Genomic DNA, 21,508 nt, shown 5'->3' with positions numbered 1-21,508 from the left:
TGGACATGGATTTAGTCCAGGATTTAATACTTTAATACTTCACATAAGACAATCCTATTCCTTGTCACTATTATTTAAAACCCCAACTTGATGACAGTTGCTTGAACTGTATTTCAAAGTGAAAGGTCTGCTGTAGAAACCAGGGAGAATGAATACTGAAAGAGTCTAGCAAGTACAATCCTGTTTTCATCATGTGTGAGGAAAGCACACAGGCTAAGGTTAAGTCTGTGCTAGTAACTCTTGAAACACGCAGGTAAAATGCTCATCAGTACAGCCATTATGATACCATAGAATTGAAAGATGCTTTCTATAAGCATTTAAGGTGCATATTACTGGATTTAAAATAAAATTGCTATAATTTGAATAATTTATCCAAATATGCTCATTTAACATGGATATTTTTTAAGGACATCGATTTAGGTATACAACTGAAAGCAGATCTTTTGCCCCTTTCCTGTTCGCCCTTTTCTGTCCCCCTCTAACCTTAAAAGAACCTAGTTAAAGGAATGAGATCACTAGGAAATTGAAACTAACTCCTGACTTATGCTCTCCCGAATGCACACCATGCCTTGAAGAATGAAGCAGTTAAAGAATGATTAGCTCTCTACCCCCAGTAGCCCCCTTAGCAATCCTATAGGCAGATCACATGGGCAAGATCACATCTGAAGAGTCAGTCAGTCTGCACACAATGAAGAAGGATGCAGAACCTAACCTCCCACCTCAATGATTCACTCAGATTTCCCCCTCAATTTTCCCCTTTAAAAACTGTCATGACTGAGCAGAATCTTTGGAGCTGATCTCTGGACATGAGTCCACTGTCTCCCCAGATTGCTGGCTTTTCTGATTAAAGCACCTTTTCCTTCTACTGACACTTGCATCTCAAATTACTGGCTTTTGAGCAGCTGAACCTGAGTTCAGTAACACAACAAAAGCTCCAACTGTTTGCAAAAAGACAGAGTCTATAAATATTCAATGGTCTCTTACCAGAGCAGCACCTTCCACTTGAGTAGTTTTTAAGGGTGGTGCAGGAGTGCTATGGATCTCAAGATAATACCAGACTCGATAATTGTTAATAGTACCATCTGCAAGAAGAAAAAAAATAGCACATCTTAATATAAGCTTCAGAATACCATACTTAATATAAAAATTTGAGAAACATGAACAGATATCATTTCCAAAGTCTTTTTGATGGACTCATTTGTCAAGAGATCTGAGGGGAGGGTGAAAAGTGATTTCATCACAGTTTGTGAGCAGTAAAAAAGAAGCCTCATCTTGCAGGGCCACGAGAACAGACTGTGAAAAGCTCCCTGCCTCATGCCTGTCCCAGTATCTCATTAAGTGCCCTACAAAAATAAGAGTGTTTTCCTTTTCAGTTAAGAATTAATATTTTGAAAGAAGTAATCGTTAGAGCAGGCAGGTAGCTAGATATGAGCAGAGAAAGGGTGACATGGGCAAATGGCAGAAAATCATACATCTTGTGAACAACGGGGGTCCTTGGACAGACCAAGAAAAACAGGATCCTCTGGACTGATAAAAAACCATTCCTTCTGGGTTGATAAGTGTTCTGGAGTCACAAGGGTGGGACAGGACAGGAATCCCAACCATCCGAATGTAACCTTTTGATCATTATGACCTCTGACCAAATGTAACCTTTTGCTTATGATACTCCTCATCCGAATGTAACCTTTTGTTCATTATTACCTCATCCAACTTTCCAATCAAGACTAAGTAATGACGAAAAATCCCTCCTCCCCACCTGGGAAGATGGAGCTGGGATGAAGATCAGGAAAGACGACCCCAAACCCCTCCCCACCAGTGAATATTCTGCCCACCCATTTTTACACTCATATAACTTGCTTGCCAAGGAAACTCGGGGCAGTCACCCACCTGGGTCTATCCCTTAATAAATCCTTGTTTCGCTTTCTTAACCTCTGCATATTGTCTCTAAATTCTTTCTGGGACAAGAACCTCTTACCCCAACATAACCACTCTTTTCCCCTCAAATTGCCGAAGTATTCATAACTTCTAAGTAGAAGTATCTAAATATGGTATTAAAATTCAAATAGAGTACATTTTCAGTACCATAAAAACATAGCCTAGGTTAAAAATCAGGAATAGTTCATGAGATTCCTGGTTTCTTGGGCATGTGAAAGAGGATCCTAGCAATTTAGCCCCCAAAAAAGATGGGTAATGAACTATCAAAAAAAAAAAAAAAAAAAAAAGAAGGAAAAAGAAGAAGAAATAACAGGTTCAAGGTGGAGCCACTCACCCTTAGGTCAGTAAACCAAGAGTTAACTGAAGTTTCAACCTCTCCCAGGAATGAAATTTCTGGAATTTCCTGGTCAGCACTAGAGAGATAACTTTGCCCTGAAACAATCTTTTGTTTTCTTTTGCAAATAACCTCCTTGTCCACCTCTTTTCTACTTTCTATAAAATCTGGGAGTAGCTTTTATTTTCTAGATGGAATGCCATCTGCTTAATGAATTGATGAATAAAGTTAATTAGATCTTCAAATTTACTCACTTGAATTTTGGTTTTGACCAAGACTAAGAGGTGAGAAAATAATGTTTACATCTGGGTTCTCAATTTTTTATTTTTTTTAATTTTTAAAAACAGGCCTTTATGCCCCTGGTGATGTCCAAAGTCACATTCCCAAATCCTGAAACCAGACCCTGTTCCACCACAACAGTCCGGTGTAGCAGGGTTTCCACCGGCATCAAACCCAGGTTCTTTCCATTTGTTCTTATCTGTTCAGCTTCTCACTTTGATGTTCTTTATTCTTCATTGTTGAGCTAGATTACAGTTTAAGATTACTTCTCATTTGCTTTGACAATGACTAATGACAGTTCATTATCTGCATATTCTTATCAATATTGTCAAATTTTAAAGATTTCAAGAACTGCTATGTTTGAATAAATTATTAGGTAGATCATTATGCCTCTTTGGGCCTCTATTTCCTTGTCTATGTATTTTTTATTTTTATTTTATTTTCCTGAGGGGTAATTAGGTTTATTTATTTATTTTTAAATGGAGGTACTGGGGATTGAACCCAGGACCTCGTGCATACTAAGCACACACTCTACCACTGAGCTATACCCTCTCCCCACCTATGAAATGAGGAGCCAAGACTCGTGCAATTCTCAGTTTCTGTCTTCTGAAAAAGAGTGTTTTGTTTTGCATTGCATTACATGGCACTGCACTGTATTATTATACTGTATTGTAAGGCACTGAATGGCATTGTATTGTATCAAACTGTATTTTTTTTAACATTTTTTATTGATTTATAATCATTTTACAATGTTGTGTCAAATTCCAGTGTTCAGCACAATTTTTCAGTTATTCATGGACATATACACACTCATTGTCACATTTTTATCTCTGTGAGTTATCATAACATTTTGTGTATATTTCCCTGTGCTATACAGTGTAGTCTATTCTACAATTTTGAAATCCCAGTCTATCCCTTCCCACCCTCCACCCCCCTGGTAACCACAAGTCTGTATTCTCTGTCTGTGAGTCTATTTCTGTCCTTTATTTACGCTTTGTTTTTGTTTGTTTGTTTGTTTGTTTTTGTTTTTGTTTTTTTAGATTCCACATATGAGCGATCTCATATGGTATTTTTCTTTCTCTTTCTGGCTTACTTCACTTAGAATGACATTCTCCAGGAGCATCCATGTTGCTGCAAATGGCATTATGTTGTCGGTTTTTATGGCTGAGTAGTATTCCATTGTATAAATATACCACCACTTCTTTATCCAGTCACCTGTTGATGGACATTTAGGCTGTTTCCATGTTTTGGCTATTGTAAATAGTGCTGCTATGAACATTGGGGTGCAGGTGTCATCCTGAAGTAGATTTCCTTCTGGATACAAGCCCAGGAGTGGGATTCCTGGGTCATATGGTAAGTCTATTCCTAGTCTTTTGAGGAATCTCCACACTGTTTTCCATAGTGGCTGCACCAAACTGCATTCCCACCAGCAGTGTAGGAGGGTTCCCCTTTCTCCACAGCCTCTCCAGCATTTGTCATTTGTGGATTTTTGAATGACGGCCATTCTGACTGGTGTGAGGTGATACCTCATTGTAGTTTTGATTTGCATTCCTCTGATAATTAGTGATATTGAGCATTTTTTCATGTGCTTTTTGATCATTTGTATGTCTTCCTTGGAGAATTGCTTGTTTAGGTCTTCTGCCCATTTTTGGATTGGGTTGTTTATTTTTTTCTTATTGAGTCGTATGAGCTGCTTATATATTCTGGAGATCAAGCCTTTGTCGGTTTCACTTGCAAAAAATTTCTCCCATTCCGTAGGTTTTCTTCTTGTTTTATTTCTGGTTTCCTTTGCTGTGCAGAAGCTTGTAAGTTTCATTAGGTCCCATTTGTTTATTCTTGCTTTTATTTCTTCTAGGAGAAAATTTTTGAGATGTATGTCAGATAATGTTTTGCCTATGTTTTCCTCTAGGAGATTTATTGTATCTTGTCTTATGTTTAAGTCTTTAATCCATTCTGAGTTGATTTTTGTATATGGTGTAAGGGAGTGTTCTAGCTTCATTGTTTTACGTGCTGCTGTCCAGTTTTCCCAACACCATTTGCTGAAGAGACTGTCTTCACTCCAATGTATATTCTTGCCTCTTTTGTCAAAGATGAGTTGACCAAAAGTTTGTGGGCTCATTTCTGGGCTCTCTATTCTGTTCCATTGGTCTATATGTCTGTTTTGGTACCAATACCATGCTGTCTTGATGACTGTAGCTCTATGGTATTGTCTGAAGTCTGGGAGAGTTATTCCTCCAGCCTCTTTCTTTCTCTTCAGTAATGCTTTGGCAATTCTAGGTCTTTGATGGTTCCATATGAATTTTATTATGATTTTTTCTAGTTCTGTGAAATATGTCCTGGGTAATTGGATAGGGATTGCATTAAATCTGTAGATTGCCTTGGGCAGTGTGACCATTTTAACAATATTGATTCTTCCAATCCAAGAGCATGGAATATCTTTCCATTTTTTAAAGTCTTCTTTAATTTCCTTCATCAATGGTTTATAGTTTTCTGTGTATAATTCTTTCACCTCCTTGGTTAGATTTATTCCCAGATATTTTATTACTTTGGGTGCTATTTTAAAGGGGATTGTTTCTTTACTTTCTTCTTCTGTTGATTTATCGTTAGCGTAAAGAAATGCAACTGATTTTTGAACGTTAATTTTGTAACCTGCTACCTTCCTGAATTTTTCAATCAGCTCTAGTAGCTTTTGTGTGGACCTTTAAGGGTTTTCTATATATAGTAGCATGTCATCAGCATATAATGACACTTTTACCTCTTCTTTTCCAATTTGGATCCCTTTTATTTCTTTCTCTTGCCTGACTGCTGTGGCTAGGACTTCCAGGACTATGTTGAATAGGAGTGGTGATAGTGGGCATCCTTGTCTTGTCCCAGATTTTAGTGGGAAGCTTTTGAGTTTTTCACCGTTGAGTACTATGCTGGCTGTAGGTTTGTCATATATAGCTTTTATTATGTTGAGGTATGTTCCCTCTAGACCCACTTTGGCGAGAGTTTTTATCATAAATGGGTGTTGAATTTTATCAAATGCTTTTTCTGCATCGATTGAGATGATCATGTGGTTTTTGTCCTTTCTCTTGTTGATGTGATGTATTACACTGATTGATTTGCGTATGTTGAACCAGCCTTGTGTCCCTGGGATGAACCCCACTTGGTCATGATGTATAATCTTTTTTATGTGTTGTTGGATTCTATTTGCTAAAATTTTGGTGAGGATTTTGGCGTCTATGTTCATCAGTGATATTGGCCTATAATTCTCTTTTTTTGTAGTGTCTTTGCCTGGTTTTGATATCAGGGTGATGGTGGCTTCATAGAATGAGTTTGGGAGTATTCCCTCCTTTTCAATCGTCTGGAAGAGTTTGAGAAGGACTGGTATGAGTTCTTCTTTGTATGTTTGGTAGAATTCCCGGTGAAGCCGTCCGGTCCTGGACTTTTATTTGTAGGGAGGTTTTTAATTGCTATTTCTATTTCCTTTCTAGTGATCGGATTTTTCAAGCGTTCAGATTCTTCTTGATTCAGTTTTGGTGGACAGTATGTTTCCAGAAACTTGTCCATCTCCTCTAGGTTATCCAGTTTGGTTCCATATAGTTTTTCCTAATGTTCTCGTATGATATTCTGTATTTCTATTTTGTTTGTTGTAATTTCTCCATTTTCCTTTCTTATTTTGCTAATTTGTGCTCTCTCTTTTTTCTTCTTTGTGAGTTTGGCCAGAGGTTTGTCGATTTTATTTACTTTTTCAAAAAACCAGCTTTTGGTTTGGTTGATTTTTTCTATGGTCTTGTTAATCTCTAGTGTATTTAATTCCTCTCTGATCTTTATTATTTCCTTCCTTCTGGTGCTTTTTGGGGCTTTTTGTTCTTCTTTTTCTAATTCATTCAGGTGGTGGGTTAAATTGTTTATTTGAGATTGTTCTTCTTTTTTGAGGAAGGCCTGTATCGCTATAAACTTCCCTCTTAGCACTGCCTTTGCTGTGTCCCATAGGTTTTGAGTGGTTGTGCTTTCATTATCATTTGTCTCAAGGTATTTTTTAATTTCAGCTTTGATTTCCTCATTGATCCTTTGTTTTTTCAATAACATATTGTTTAATCTCCATGCTTTCCTTTTTTTCTCCTTTGTTTCTCTGTTGTTGATTTCCAGTTTCATGGCATTGTGGTCAGTAAAGATATTTGAGATAATTTCTATCTTCTTAAAATTGTTGAGGTTTCTTTTGTGCCCAAGTACATGATCGATCCTGGAAAATGTTCCATGTGCACTTGAAAAGAATGTATATCCTATTTTTGGGGGGTGTAATGCTCTGAAAATATCCACCAAATCTAGTTTTTCTATTGTAGTATTTAATTTCTCTGTTACCTTGTTTATTTTCTGTCTGGAAGATCTGTCTAGTGATGTTAATGCAGTGTTAAAATCTCCAACTATGATTGTATTCCCATCAATATCCCCCTTTATCTCTGTTAGTAATTCTTGTATGCACTTAGGTGCTCCTATATTGGGTGCATATATATTAACGAGTGTAATATCCCCATCTTGTATCACTCCTTTAATCATTATAAAATGTCCTTCTTTATCTTTCTTTATGGCCTTTGTTTTAAAGTCTATTTTGTCTGAAATCAGTACTGCAACACCTGCTTTTTTGGCTTTTCCATTTGCCTGGAATATCCTTTTCCATCCTTTCACTCTTTCACTCCTTCTCCCTAAAGTGGGTCTCTTGTATGCAGCCTATTGAAGGTTCTTGCTTTATTATCCAGTCTGCCACGCTGTGTCTTTTGACTGGAGCATTTAGTCCATTAACATTTACAGTAATTAATGATAGATGTGTGTTTATTGCCATTTTGAACTTATCTTTGCAGTTGAATTGGTATATCCTCTTTGTTCCTTTCTTCTTCCTTTTGTGGTTTGGTAATTTTCCTTTGTATTATCATGGATTTTACTTAATTTTTGTGACTCCTTTGTAAATTTTTGGCTTGTGGTTACCCTTTTTTGTAAATCTATCAACCCATTACTATAACTGTTTTTATTAAACTGATAGTAACATGATCTCAAACCCATCCTACTGTTAACAAAATTTAAAAAAGAAAGAAAAAAATATTCTATATTTCCCTGCCTCCCTCTCCCACTCTCAGTGATTTGTATGTCTTCTTTTATAATTTCATGTTTACTTTATTTGTAATTCATGAGTTATCACCTTTCCAGTTGTGTGTTTCTCATTTCTGTAGCATCCTGCTGCTTTTCTATTTAGAATAGCCCTTTCAATATTTCTTTTAGCATGGGTTTAGTGTTGCTAAACTCCTGCAGCTTTTTTTTGTCTGTGAAACTCTATATTTCTCCTTCTATCCTCAAGGATAGCCTTGCTGGATAAAGGATCCTAGGCTGCATCTTTTTTTCATTCAGGGCTTTGAATATATCTTGCCACTCCCTTCTGTCCTGTAGTGTTTGTGTAGAGAAATCAGCTGAGAGCCTTATGGGGGTTCCCTTGTAACTTACTCTTTGCTTTTCTCTTGCTGCCTTTAGAATCCTTTCTTTATCCTTGACTCTGGCCATCTTGATTATGATATGTCTTGGTGTGGGTCTGTTTGGGTTCTTCCTGTTTGGGACCCTCTGAGCTTCCTGTACTTGGATATCTGATTCCTTCTTTAAGTTTGGGAAGTTTTCAGTCATGATTTCTTCAAAAACCTTTTCAATCCCCTTTGATCTTTCTTCTCCTTCTGGGACCCCTATTATGCGAAGATTGGGACGCTTTATATTATCCCATAGGTCCCTTATGCTATTTTCATTATTTTTTATTTGCTTCTCTTGTAGTTCTTCTGAATGGGTGCTTTCTATTGCCCTGTCTTCTAGATCACTAATTCGTTCCTCTGCATTATCTAGTAGTCGGCTTTGCACAGCTATTAGATCATTCCTCATCTCTGTCAATGAGTTTACCCATTCTACTTGGCTCTTCTTTATAGCTTCAATTTCATTTTTGACATATTTTATATCTCTAAACACTATCTCTTTTAATTCCTTCAGCAATTCGATCACTCCTTTTTTGAAATCTTGATCTAGTAGGCTATCGATGTCTATTTCGTTGATCTTTCTTTCAGGGGATTTCTCTTGTTCTTTTAATTGGGAAAGGTTTTTCTGCTTCTTCATCTTGCTCATACCTCTTTGGCACTTGGTTTATGGAGTATCAGTTGTTTATTTTGGTCCTTAAGTATTTTAGCTATCTGATGCCTATTTAGGAATAGAACTTAGAAAAAAAAGAAAAAAAATAAGAGAGAGAAAGAATTTTAAAAGAAAGTAGAAAGAGGATTTGAAAACAGTGTATAATGAATAATAGAAGAGCGAGTTGAAGCAGAGTATTAATCGGGTTGAGACGTCCTTTTAAAACCTTTACAAAAAAAGGGGGGGGGATGAATAGATGTATTTGAAACCTGTGTCTAATCAATAGCAGGACATCAAAACCCAAGAGAAATAGAAATGAATTAAGAACTAAGGATTAAGAGAGTAATAGAAAATAGAACAGGTAAAAACAGATTTAAAAAAAAAAAGGGGGGGGGGGTTTGTCGGTGTTCTCCTGGAGTCTGTGTGCTTTTAATGTGAAGTCTTTCTGTCTTCGTCCTGTTTTGAAAGCTCAGCTTGCTGTTTTCAGAGGCCCTCCATTGGCGCCCTCTTCTGTGATGCTCCCAGCACCTGTCGGCAAGCAGATCGCGCCTCCTCCTAACACTGGGTCAGGTGCAGCTCTCTGCTGTGGGCGGGCGGGTTGCTGCCCCTCCGGATGCCGCAGTCAGATGTTGCAGACTGGCCAGGTAGGAGGGCGGGTCGTGCCCCCTCCCAGCACCTCGGTCAGGGGCTGTGTTCCTGCCAGAAAGGCGGGGTGGGGGCGCTCTCCCTCTACCTGCACCGCCGGTAGTTCCGCTCTCTGTGCGGCTGCGCGCTCCGCCCTGGTTGGCGCTCCGCGGGTGGGCTAGGAGAAGACCGAGGGACAGCCCTGTCCCTGCTCCGAGCCAAAACCCAGCTCCTTGTTTGTCTTTGTGGAGCAAGTTCTCTGAGGGACCAGGATGGAAGGATCCTATCTGCCCCGGGCTGCAGGCCAGTCTCAGTCTGGCCTTTGAGGCTGCTAAGCCCTTCGGTGTGGATGGGGGTTTCGGTTTTGCCCTCGCCCCCGCCCCCACCTGAGTGCTCAGCGCGGAGGATATGGCGGCTGTGCCTGAGCCCCGCCTCTCTTCCCCCGAAAACTTTCCACAGGTTTTCAGAGATGGGGGTGTGCACCCTTCCCCCGAGAGCACATCAACCTTGCTGTTTTATGGAGGGCCCAGATTGTTCTGCCCTGTGCACCCACAGCCACGGCACGCAGCCCCTTGCGTTCCCCTGGGGCTGCCTCCGTGCAGCCACTCCCGTCCTCCGCCCGGCTTGTGCAGCCTGGCCCTGCCCGCCGCTGCCGGCCAGCGTCTCAGGCTGGGTGTCGGGGGGACGCTCTGTGCCCGTTTAACTTAGTTCTGTTAGTCAAGGGCTGCTCTGTACAGATCCGAGCCTCGGAGGCTCACCCTCTGTCCTGCTGGCCTCTCAGTTGGAGAGGGGAGACCCAGCGAGCGAGCGCCAGTCCTCCTTTGCCGCTCCCTCCCCGCGGGACATGTCCCGCGCTGCTTTTCCTTTTGTTCTTTCTTTTTTCCTTTTCTCCTACCAGATTTTTGGCATCTTTATCTTTTGAAGAGGGCGATGTTCTGTCGGAGTTCCGCAGGTGCTCTGGTTGGCTGAGTGGGTCTGTAGATGTGGGTCTTGGTGTATTTGTGGGAGAGGGTGACCTGCGAGCGTCCTTCTACTCCGCCATCTTCTCCGTCTCGTATCAAACTGTATTGCATGGCTCAAATAACTGCCTTAGTAAGTCCAAAATCTGTAGGTTAGGCCAACAGGCTGGACATCCGAGAAAGAGATAGAGTTGTCCAAAGGCAGTTTACTGGGAGAATTCCTTTTTGCTCTGGGGAGGTCAGTCTTTATGCTATTAAGACCTTCAACTGATTAGATGAGACCCACCCACATTATGGAGGGCAATCTTCTTTATTGAAAGTACAAATAATTAAATGTAATTCTCATTCAAACTCACCTTCACAGAAACATCCAGAATAATGTTTAACCTAATATCTGGGCACTGTGACCCACCCAAGTTGACTCATAAAATTAACTATTGCAGGGACAAGAACATCTACTACTTGTAATTCCTGTGACTATCACATAAGGTAGTACTGTCATGAAACTAATACAATTCCTACAGTGCTAAAAATGTATAATGAATATGAATTTATTGGTTAGAGTGAGATTAATGATAAGTTATTTAAGAGACAAACAACAAAAATTATAGTTATTAAACATTGTTTAACTATAGGCTTTAAACATATTAAAACTTTTTTCTAATTATAAAATTGGTAGCATTCATGATGGCAATTTGAGAAGTTACTGAAAAACTTAAAAAGATAAAAATCATTCATTTTCTCATGATCAAGAGTAAAGTACTTTTTTTTGTATAAAATTTCAGGTTTAATATATCCGTAAGGACACAGATATAGAGACAGACATAAACATATGTAAATACACTGGGATATACACATTACACATAATTGATACATCCATATATATGTGTTTGCATATGCACATTTCTATCATTCAGAGAATATTTACTATTAAATTTAAGTTCATTACTAGTCATTATGGAAATGCAAATGAAAAGCACAATGACATATTGCACCTGTTAGAACAGCCATGAACAAAGGTATAAGAGATAACAAATGCTGGCGTGGATGTGGAGAAAAGAGAACCCTGTGCACTACTGGCAGGATTGTAAATTGGTATAGTTAATATGGAAAACAGTAGAGAGGATCCTCATAAAATTAAAACCAGCATAACCATATGACCCAGCAATTCCACTTCTGGCAATATATCTGAAGGAAACAAAAACATTAACTTTAAAAGTTATCTGTACCTTCATGTTCATAGCAGCATTATTTACAGTAGCCAAGACATGGAAACAACCTAAGAGTCCATTAATGAATGAATGGATAGAGAAGTTGTGGTACATATAGTCAATGGAACATTATTTAGCTATAAAAAAAACAAGGAAATTCTGCCATTTGTGACAACATGGGTGGACCATGAAGGCATTATGCTAAGTGAAATAAGTCAGATGGAGGACAAGCAATGCATAATTTCAATTATACATGGAATCTAAAACAAACAAACAAACAAACAAAACCAAACTCCTAAAAAAAGAGATCAGACTCGTGGTTACCAGAGGCAGAGGGTAGGGGGAAGGGGAAATGACAGAAAGTGGTCAAAAGGTACAAACTTCCAGTTATGAAAAATAAGTACTTGGGATGTAATGTACAGCGTGATGACTATAGCTAATACTGAGATATACAGAAAAGCTGTTAAGAGAGTAAATTCTAAGAGTTCTCATCATGAGAAAATTGTTTTTCCTTTTTTCTCACTTTTTTTTTTTACTGTATCTATATGACAAGATAGATGTTAGCTAAACCTAGTGTGGTAATCATTTCACAACATATGTAAATCAAACCCTTATGCTGTACACCTTAAACTTATACAGTGATGTATGTTGATTATTTTTCAATAAAGTTGAAAAAATTTATGTGCAGGTCATACCTACTCAAAAATATTTTAAATAAAACTTAAAAATTAAAAAATTAACATTTCACTTATTTAACATAGTAGATCATATAAGGAATGTTCCTATATAAAAATATTTGTGTATGTCTTTGATTATTTTATTCCAACAAACTTCTTAGGATGAAATCATTGGATCAAAGGAGATAAACAATTCTCAAACATTTTAAACACATTGTTAAAGCACTCTTCTAAATTTTAGCAATTCAAATTTCCATTTAATGCATAGGATTGTCTCTTTCAATCTGACCCTCGCTTAAACTGGGTGTTATCACCATCATTTTTCAGACTTCCTTATTTGGAAGGTTAAAAAACTTATTTAATTATTGTCATTTCTTTTTTGTCCCAGCTTTACTGAAACACAACTGACTATTAAAAACGGTACATATTTAAGGTGTACAACTTGATCTGATAGACATATATATTGTGAAATAACCATCACAATCAAGCTAACTCACAGATTTATCATCTTATATAGTTATCCTTTTTTCATGGAACATAAAGACACTTAAGATCTACCTTCTAACTTAATATTGTTAAAATGTCTATACTACCCAAAGTGATGTATATTCAATGTAATACCTATCACAATCCCAATGGCATACTTAAAAATACTTAATTTGTAGGGAAATTTAAGGTTCACAGCAAAACTGAGAAGGTTCAGAGCTTTCCCATAAACATCCTGCCCCCATACATGGATACCTTCACCCACTATTAACAACCCCCACCAAAGAGGTACATGTGGCACAATTAATAAACCTGAATAGACACACACACACAATGATCTACCTTCTAAGCAAATTTCAAGTATAAGTTGCCATCCTGTTAGCTATAACTACCTGGCTGTACGTGAGGTCTCCAGAACTTACTCATTTTGTGTAACAGAAACTCCTCTAACTGAAAAGAAATGTATGCTGAGCAATCAGTAAGAAAAAGACCCAAGTTACTACAGGGCATGGAAAGGTTAATCCCATTTGAGTAGGAATATGGGAAGGCCTGTCTGAAGAATTGGGGGTATCTATAGATGTATTTTTCCTAGCTCTTATTCTATCTTACAACCTGTCATCCCACAGCTTAGACTTTTAAAAATTAAATATCATTGCAGTTTAGTCCATTAGCATGACACCATAATACTCTAATTTTCTTTGAAACTCTACTAAATGCTTCTACTTGATTTTTCTTCATGGTTCTTCTGCCTTAGATTCTGATGAGGGTTTACCTCTTAGCATAATCCATCTACAACAGTCATTTATTCTTTGGCCTCACCTGCATAATTTCAACTGAAGAAACCCTAAAGCTTTACAACCTGTTTTCTTATTTTGTCACCTTATTATAACTCCAAATATTCAGCTGATGACTGGATATTGCCATGTATATGTCTTGCAGTAACACCAAAACCAGGATGTTCAAAACTGTGGTAAGCATTATAATCTCCCAGACATTTTTATTTCTTCTTGCTGAGAGTTAAAGTAAACAATGCCACAATATTGCTGCCTCTGCATCTATTTGGTGTGACCAAGCCGCCTGCAAGGGTCTTCAGTTGACTCCAGTAACCTAGTAACCCTAGTACCCAGTTGACCAAGGTTAACAGCCCACATGGTCACAAGTAAATGTAATTTCCTAACATGACTCCCCCAACTACCCTTGTGATAAAGCACTCTCCCAAGCCTCCCAGGCCTTTCTCTTAGATCAGACTCCCACAAAGCTCACCAAAACCCCACTCTTTTTGGTTTGAATTGACCGACTTGGCCTTAGCCAGGGAACTCTAAAGCACTTCACCCAAAGACACTAATAAAGGCATGTGCTCCAGGTCCCTCCTCTCTGTCTGCACTCTGTCTTGATCTCCTCAAAGTGTGCGGTGCACCTGCTCCAGGACCTGTGAGTAATAAACTCCTCTATTTCACTTTCCCTTGTGATTTTTGTTGCAGCGTGGTTCACTGTCCAACACCCCAGTGCTCTACTTAACAAATGTGAATTTCATAAAGTCACAATGATTCAGAATTTCTGTCTTAGTATTTTTCTCTTTACCAAGATAAAAATAAATCTTGTAACTTTTGGGAATCAATTCAATCTTCTGTCTCAAGAGAGTCATCTAATACTTGTCTCTGAAATGCTTTCCATATTTTATGGTTCTCCAGATAGAGAACTTCTATTTGTAGAACTTCTCCATCCCCATTGTCACCATAAAAGACATTGTTCTCGTCACTTCAAACCCAGTTAAGCTGTTGCGGTGGCCTACCTGGCCTCAACTGCTCTTCCTTTTCTGAACCGTTTTGAAAAGTGCCTAAAACCACTCAACCCATGTATTCTGTGATGATTAGTTTTATGTGTCCACTTGGCTGGACTATGGTGTCCAGTTTGATTAAACGCCAATCTAAATGTAACTGGAAAGGTATTTTTTTTTAATGTGTGAACACTTAAAGCAGTAGACTGTGAGTAAAGTAAATGACCCTGCCTAAAGTGAGTGGGCCAACTCCAGTCAGTTGGAGGTCCTAAGAGCAAAGATGAGGTTACCTGAAGAAGCAGCAATTTTTTAGTCAAGCCTGAAACATGGAAGCCCTGCCTGAACTTGTTGTAGCCTGCCCAGTCTGCCCTGGGGAATTTGGACTCAAGACCGCAACAGCAACTCTTACCCAATTTTCCACCCTGCTCACTTGCCCTACGGATTTTGGACCTGCTAGTCCCCACAGTCATGTTAGCCAATTCCTTAAATTTTCTCTCTCTATAGATATAGATTATTGTATTATATCGTACCTCTAAGAGAGCTGATTTACCCAGTCTCTAGGAAACTGCCCTATCTATTCCAAATCTCCACAGTCTCATTTTCCTTTGAATTTCTACTGAAAAGGTATCGTGTTTAACACAGTATACTATGGGAATAGAAAACAACAGCATTAACTTTCTTTTGCATGTGAGGAAGACTGCTGTCATCTCTGATATTGAAGTAAAAAGAACATGTTACATTGTTAAAATACTCATTAACATTTTGTCAGAAATTTACTGAAATGTTTCATTTAATAACAAATGTTTGTGAAGTTTTTTACTTTTGAAAGAGTAGGCAGCCTTCAAGCTGAAGTATTATAATCCACTAATCTTAATAGCAGTACAAATCCATAAAGTAAACTATATAAAGTTAATTCTGAAATAATATAATTCTTACAGATATATGCAACACATATTTGTGTATGTATCATGAATGCAAAGTATCTACTGATTTATACATGAATAATGGCATTAAATGAGTGTTTATGAAAACTGATCATGAAGCTCTTCATAATAATAAATTTACCTGATAATTCCTCATTGAATCTGTTGGATGGTTCCGACAACGATTTCATAAAAAAGGGTATTAGATCTTCATCTTTATCTTGGTCTGAGTCTTTCTGAGGATTATTCTTTTGTTTGCTTTTAACAGAAAATGAAATTGAACCTACAACACACAAGTGCAAGATGTCAGATTAACCCAGAGGTCAGTTTTCTAAGATGAAAGGTCAGTTTTAGGTATTAAAGGTGCTCTAGCTTGGAACTAATAAATATAAAGCCAAACATAAATTTTAGCTGTTAGTATCAGAATTAAACCTGATGGTGGTACAGAACAACTTAATGTAAAGCTCAAGGAAACATTTTTTAAATGCCCATTAAAATAGTAATTTTTAATCAGATTTCTCATAGTAATTAAGAAAATGTAGCAAATAATAGAACTATGTCAACTTTCAGAAAACATACTGGTCTTGGGTTAAGTGTTCTTACATATTTTCTCCCTAAGTCATTTTTAACACTCATTTACTCATTAAGATATTTATTTTGTTCAGTATCCTAAGGATGAACTTTCCTTTAAATATTTAATATGTAAAATATTAAATTTTGTTACAAAAATTATTAGTATCAAAAATTGGCACTTTTCATCTGGAATTTTTGTTACACTAAAATTGACTTATAAAAGATTGGTATGAACTTTTAAACTGAAGCTAATATACATATGGAAAGGATTTTTCAAATCTTCTTTCCCCACAAGCTTCCAACATTTCCTTCTCTGCATTCCTAGCTGATCATCTTGTTTCTAATTCACTAAGGAAATGGACACTTCTAGGAAAGAATTTCTTCACAGTCCCAACACCACATTGACGAACCCTTCCACATGGGTGACTTTATCCTCGGGCTTTCCTCCTACAAGAATGACAGATATACTCCTCTCTGGGACCAGCTCTTGGACCTGTGCACTAGATGCCATCTGCTCTAGTCTATCCAAGGATCTGGACACTGTAATGTTCCCCACTCTCTTCTCCATCTTCAATTCTCCCTCTGAAACATGCTGTAATAACACCCAACTTCCAAAAAGCCTTCTCTCCATCTAATGTGTGTATGTATAAATGTATGTATTTTATGTTTATACATGTACACACACACACACGCACACAAAGCACTAATACCATGTTAGGCTCAATATTAAAATTTTGATGAAATATACAACATAAATTACCAAAAATGACCCAAGGCATAAAATAAATTCATGGACATAAAACATTTAAAAAAAAATCAAAGCAATACCTTGGTACCAACACGTGGCATCTTTCAAATTAGCAAAGAATAGAATATTGTCATGCTATTTAAAATTTTAGAGAATTAAGTATAAAGACAAGTAGGAAATAAAGGTACAGCTCAATATTTAAAACTAAAATAACACACACCAAAATTTAATAGAGGTAATGCATAGGAATATAGACTCATAAAACTTTTCCCTCCCCAAAAAAACAAAAGCTCAGGGATTAGAAGTAAAAACTGTATTACTCTTTCAAATTGATAATTCTTAACACTTTTGATAATATTCATTTTTGATGAGAGTATTGAGTAACAGCCCCATCTCAGACACTACTGGTAAGAGTAAAAATTGCTGTTAAATGTTTTAGAGAGCAATTCTGCAACATCCAAAAAATTGAAACTGTGTATGTCCTTTAACATGTCAGTTCTATTTTTTATCCCATAAATAGCTTATATCTTAAATCTTATTCCCACTGGTAAACTAGCATAGTGTGCAAAGAATTATTTACAATGATGCTTTGCAATATTATCTGCAACTGCAGAAAAAAAAATAGGGACTTGATTTCCACCTAGTTACCACTAGTTACATGAATTAAGATATACACACATTTAGATTATTGTTCATCTGGTCAAAAGAAAAAAAAATCTATGAAAATTGAATTGAAAATACATCCATAATACTTAGAGCAAGAGCAGCTGTTTACAGAATTTTATATCTCATGTGACCCACTGTGTGTGGGAGGAGACTTTGTATGTGTGTAAGTGTTTAAAAGATACACACAAATATGAATTGGTATTTGGACAGAAATTTATTTTCTCATAGTCCTAGAGGCCAGAGGTTTGAAATCCAGGTGCCAAGAGAGTTAGTTCCTTCTGGAGGTTCCGAGGGAGATCTGTTCCATGCCCCTCTCCTAGCTTCTGCTGTTTGCCAGCACTCTTTGGCTTGTAGACGTTATCACTCCAATATTTGCTTTCATCTTTGCATGGTATTTTCTCCTGTGTCTATCCGTGTCTATCTTCCTCTTCTTACAAGGACAACAGTCATACTGGATTTGGTCCCACCCTAATTCAGCATGACTGCATCTTAATTTGATTATATCTGCAAAGACCCTATTTTTAGTCAGATCACTTTCACATGTGTCAGTGATTAAGTTACTAGTTCCCTGGGCAAGCAGAACTGCTTCCAGACTGTAGCTGTGAGGGGCTAGAGCCAGATTATAGGGATGCTTCCAGATGTGCAGACAGAACATAAGTCAGTGGGTCTACCTCTGGGGCATGAACAAGTGTGCTTCCTAGTAGGGGTGTTCCCAGACCATGGTTGATAGTAACTGTTTCTTTTTCAAACAGTTTTAGGTTTACAAAAAAATGAGTGTAAATTACAGAGCATTCCCATATACCCACCTTAGCTACCCCTATTACAAGTATCTTTCATTAGCGTGGTACAATACTTACAACTGATGAGCCAATAACAATACACCATTATTAACTAAAGTCCACAGCTTACATTCTGGTTCACTCTTTGTGTTGTACATTCTATAGCTTTGGCAAATGTATAATTTAATCTATCTACTGTTACAAATTATGCAGAACTATTTCATTGACTCCAAAATCCCGTGTACCCTACTCATTCATCCCTCCCTCCCAACCCCCCCAAGGAACTGGCAAGCATTGACATTTTTTCAGAATGTCATATGGATGGAATCATACAGAATGTGTCATTTTCAGGTTGGCTTCTTCCACTAAGCAATATGCATTTAAATTTCCTTCAGTCTTCTGGTCATTTGTTTTTCTCACTGAAAATACCCATCTATATGGATATACCACTGCTTATCCATTCACCTATTGTAGGACATTGTGGTTGCCTCTGCATTTTGGCAATCAGGAATAAAGCTGTTATAAACAGTCATGTGTAGATTTTCGTGTGGACATAAATTTTCAACTCATTTGGATAAATACCAAATGGGCTTGTGGGTTGCTGGATCATGTTATGAGTAGTTTAGTCCTGTAACATACTGACAAACTGTCTTCCAAAGCTCTGTACCACTGTACCATTTTGCATTCCTACCATTAATGAATCAGAGTTTCGATTGTTCTACATCTTTGCCAGCATTTGGTGTTGTGAGGGCTTATGAATTTAGTCATCCTAATAGGTATATAGTGGTATCTAACTGTTATTTTAATTTGAAGTTCCCTAAAGACATATGATGTTGAACATCTTTTTGTATGCTTATTTGCTATCAGAATATTTTCTTTGGTGAGGTGTCTCCCCAGATCTTCGACAATTTTTTAAATTGGGCTGTTTTCCTGTTGTTGAGTTTTAATATTTTTAAAAATATTTTGGATACTATTCATTTATTAGATACCTAAAGAGTTTAAAAGAGACAAATAAGGACACTATATATTAATAAAAGATTCAATTCACTAAAAAAACAAAAAACAGCCAAAAAAAAAAAGTGAACTCATAGATACAGAGAACAGATGCGTGATTGCTAGAGGCAAGGGGGTGAGGGGTGCAGTAGGTGAAATGGGTGAAGGGTGGTCAAAAGGTACAAACTTCCAGTTATAAAATGACTAAGTCATGGGGGTGTAAGATACAGCATCTTGACTATAGTTAATGATACTGTATTATATTTTGAAATTTGCTGAGAGAGTAGGTCTTAAAATTTCTCATTACAAGAAAAAATATTTGTATTTATGTGTAGTGATGGACTTTAGACTTATCATGGTGATTATTTTGCAATATATACAATTATCAAATTAAAAAGATTAAATTCAGCAAGAACATAAAAAATTATAGACATATACACAACTAAAAACAGAGGCCCAAAATATATGATGCAAAAATTAACAAAAATTGGAAGGAGAAGTAGACAGTCCTAATTGCTAATTGCTAATCCTAATAGCTGAAGACCTCAATACTTTACTTTCATTAATGGACAGAACAACTAGACAGAAGATCAGGATAGAAACAGAGGACATGAAAAACACTATAAAATCACTAGACCTAAGTGACTTATATAGAACATTCCACAGAACAACATCAGAATACATATTCTTTTCAAATGAATAAGGGACAATGTCTAGGACAGATCACATGTGAGGCCACAAAGCAAATCTTAATAAATTTTAAAACACTGAAATTGTACAAAGCATCTTTTTGCATCACTATGGAATGGAATCACAAATCAATAATAGAAGAAAGATGGGAAATTTACAGACTAGGAAACTGAACAACATACTCTTGAACAGTCAATATTTCAAAGAAGAAATCACAGTAAAAATTTAAAAATATCTTAAGACAACTGAAAATGAAAACATAGCATGTAAGACTAATATGCATAAAGAGCAGTGCTCAGAGGGCAATTTATAGCAGTAAATGTATTTGTTAAATAAAAAGAACAATCTGAAATCAACAACCTAACTGTACACTATAAGGAACTAGAAAAAGAAAAGCAAATTAAACTCAAAACTAGGAGAAGGAAGGAAACACTAAAGATTAGACTGGAGGTAAATAATAGAGAATAGAAAAACAATAGAGAAAAACAAAACCAAAAAAACCCGAAAGTTTGTTCTTTGAAAAGATCAACATAATTGGTACACCATTAGCTAGAATGACTAAGAAAAAATAGCAAAGACTCAAATTAATAAAATCAGAAATACAGTGGGACATTCACATTGTTTTTACCAAAATAAAAAACACTATGAACACTTATGTGCTGAAAAATTGGATAACTTAGATGAAACGGACAATTAGAAACACACAATCTTCTAAAACTGACTCAGAAATAATAGAAATTTGGATAGATATAAAATTAGTAAGGAGATTAAATCAGATCAGTAATCAAAACTTTCCCTACAAAAAAAGCTCAGGACCAGATGGCCTCACTGTTTGATTATATCAAATACTTAAAGAAAAATTAACACCATTTTATTCTAAAACACATCCAATATATTGAAGTGCAGGGAAAACTTCCTAACTTATTCAAGGAGGCCAGCATTGTCACAATACAAAAGCCAGAGAAAGACAGTACAAGAAAAGAAAACAAAAATACAATATCCCTAATGAACATCAATGCAAAAATTTTCAACAAAGTACTAGCAAATTGGATTCAGCAGCTTATTAGATGGATTATATACCATAATCAAATGAGATTCATTTCAGGAATGAATGAATGAATAAAGGGAGGGTGTTTCAACATACCAAAATCAATCAGTGTAATACACCACAACAACAGAATGAAGGAAAAAAACACATGATGATCTCAACTGATGGATAAAAAGTGTTTAACAAAATTCAACAGCCTTTCATGATAAAAATAAGCTATGAATAGAACTTCTTCAAAATGATAAGGGCCATATATGAAAAACCCACAGCTAACATTATACTCACTGGTGAAAGACTAAAAACTTTCCTTCTAACAGCAGAAACAAGACAAAGATGTCTGGTTTTGCCACAGTACTGGAATTTCCAGCCAGAGCAATTATGCAAGAAAAAATAGTAAAGGCATCTAAATTGGAAAGGAAAAAGTAAAATTATCTGTTCACCGATGATATGATCTTACATGTAGAAAACCTTAGTGATTCCATGAAAAAAAAAGTAAGACAATAAATACACTCAGCCAATATGCAGGATACAAAATCAATACCTAAAATCAGTTAAATTTCTACACACTAGCAATGAACAATTCGAAAAGGAAACCAAACAAACAATTCAGTTAGATAAAATCATTATTTGGATAAAGTTACATATGATAATAGGTGTACACTAAATAA

General features: G+C 36.8%; 1 protein-coding gene and 1 non-coding gene across 2 annotated transcripts in view; both read right to left on the bottom strand.

Annotated features, from left to right (window-relative positions):
* The window catches only part of CFAP47 (cilia and flagella associated protein 47), a 423,400-nt gene that overhangs the window by 102,584 nt on the left and 299,308 nt on the right, over positions 1-21,508 (bottom strand). Inside the window, exons 52-53 of the mRNA XM_074358969.1 lie at positions 15,486-15,626; positions 985-1,082 (exon numbers count right to left, since the gene is read on the bottom strand). Coding sequence (XP_074215070.1) covers positions 985-1,082; positions 15,486-15,626 — 239 coding nt within the window. The remainder of the gene's footprint in view (positions 1-984; positions 1,083-15,485; positions 15,627-21,508) is intronic.
* Positions 3,029-3,103, bottom strand: TRNAT-AGU (transfer RNA threonine (anticodon AGU)). The gene has a single exon. It is a non-coding gene; the product is annotated as a tRNA-Thr (tRNA).

This window comes from Camelus bactrianus, chromosome X (genome assembly GCF_048773025.1).
Source record: "Camelus bactrianus isolate YW-2024 breed Bactrian camel chromosome X, ASM4877302v1, whole genome shotgun sequence".
NCBI classification, from domain to species: Eukaryota; Metazoa; Chordata; class Mammalia; order Artiodactyla; family Camelidae; genus Camelus; species Camelus bactrianus.
Note: the sequence above shows the minus strand (reverse complement) of the source record. Positions and strands in the feature narration are given on the sequence as shown.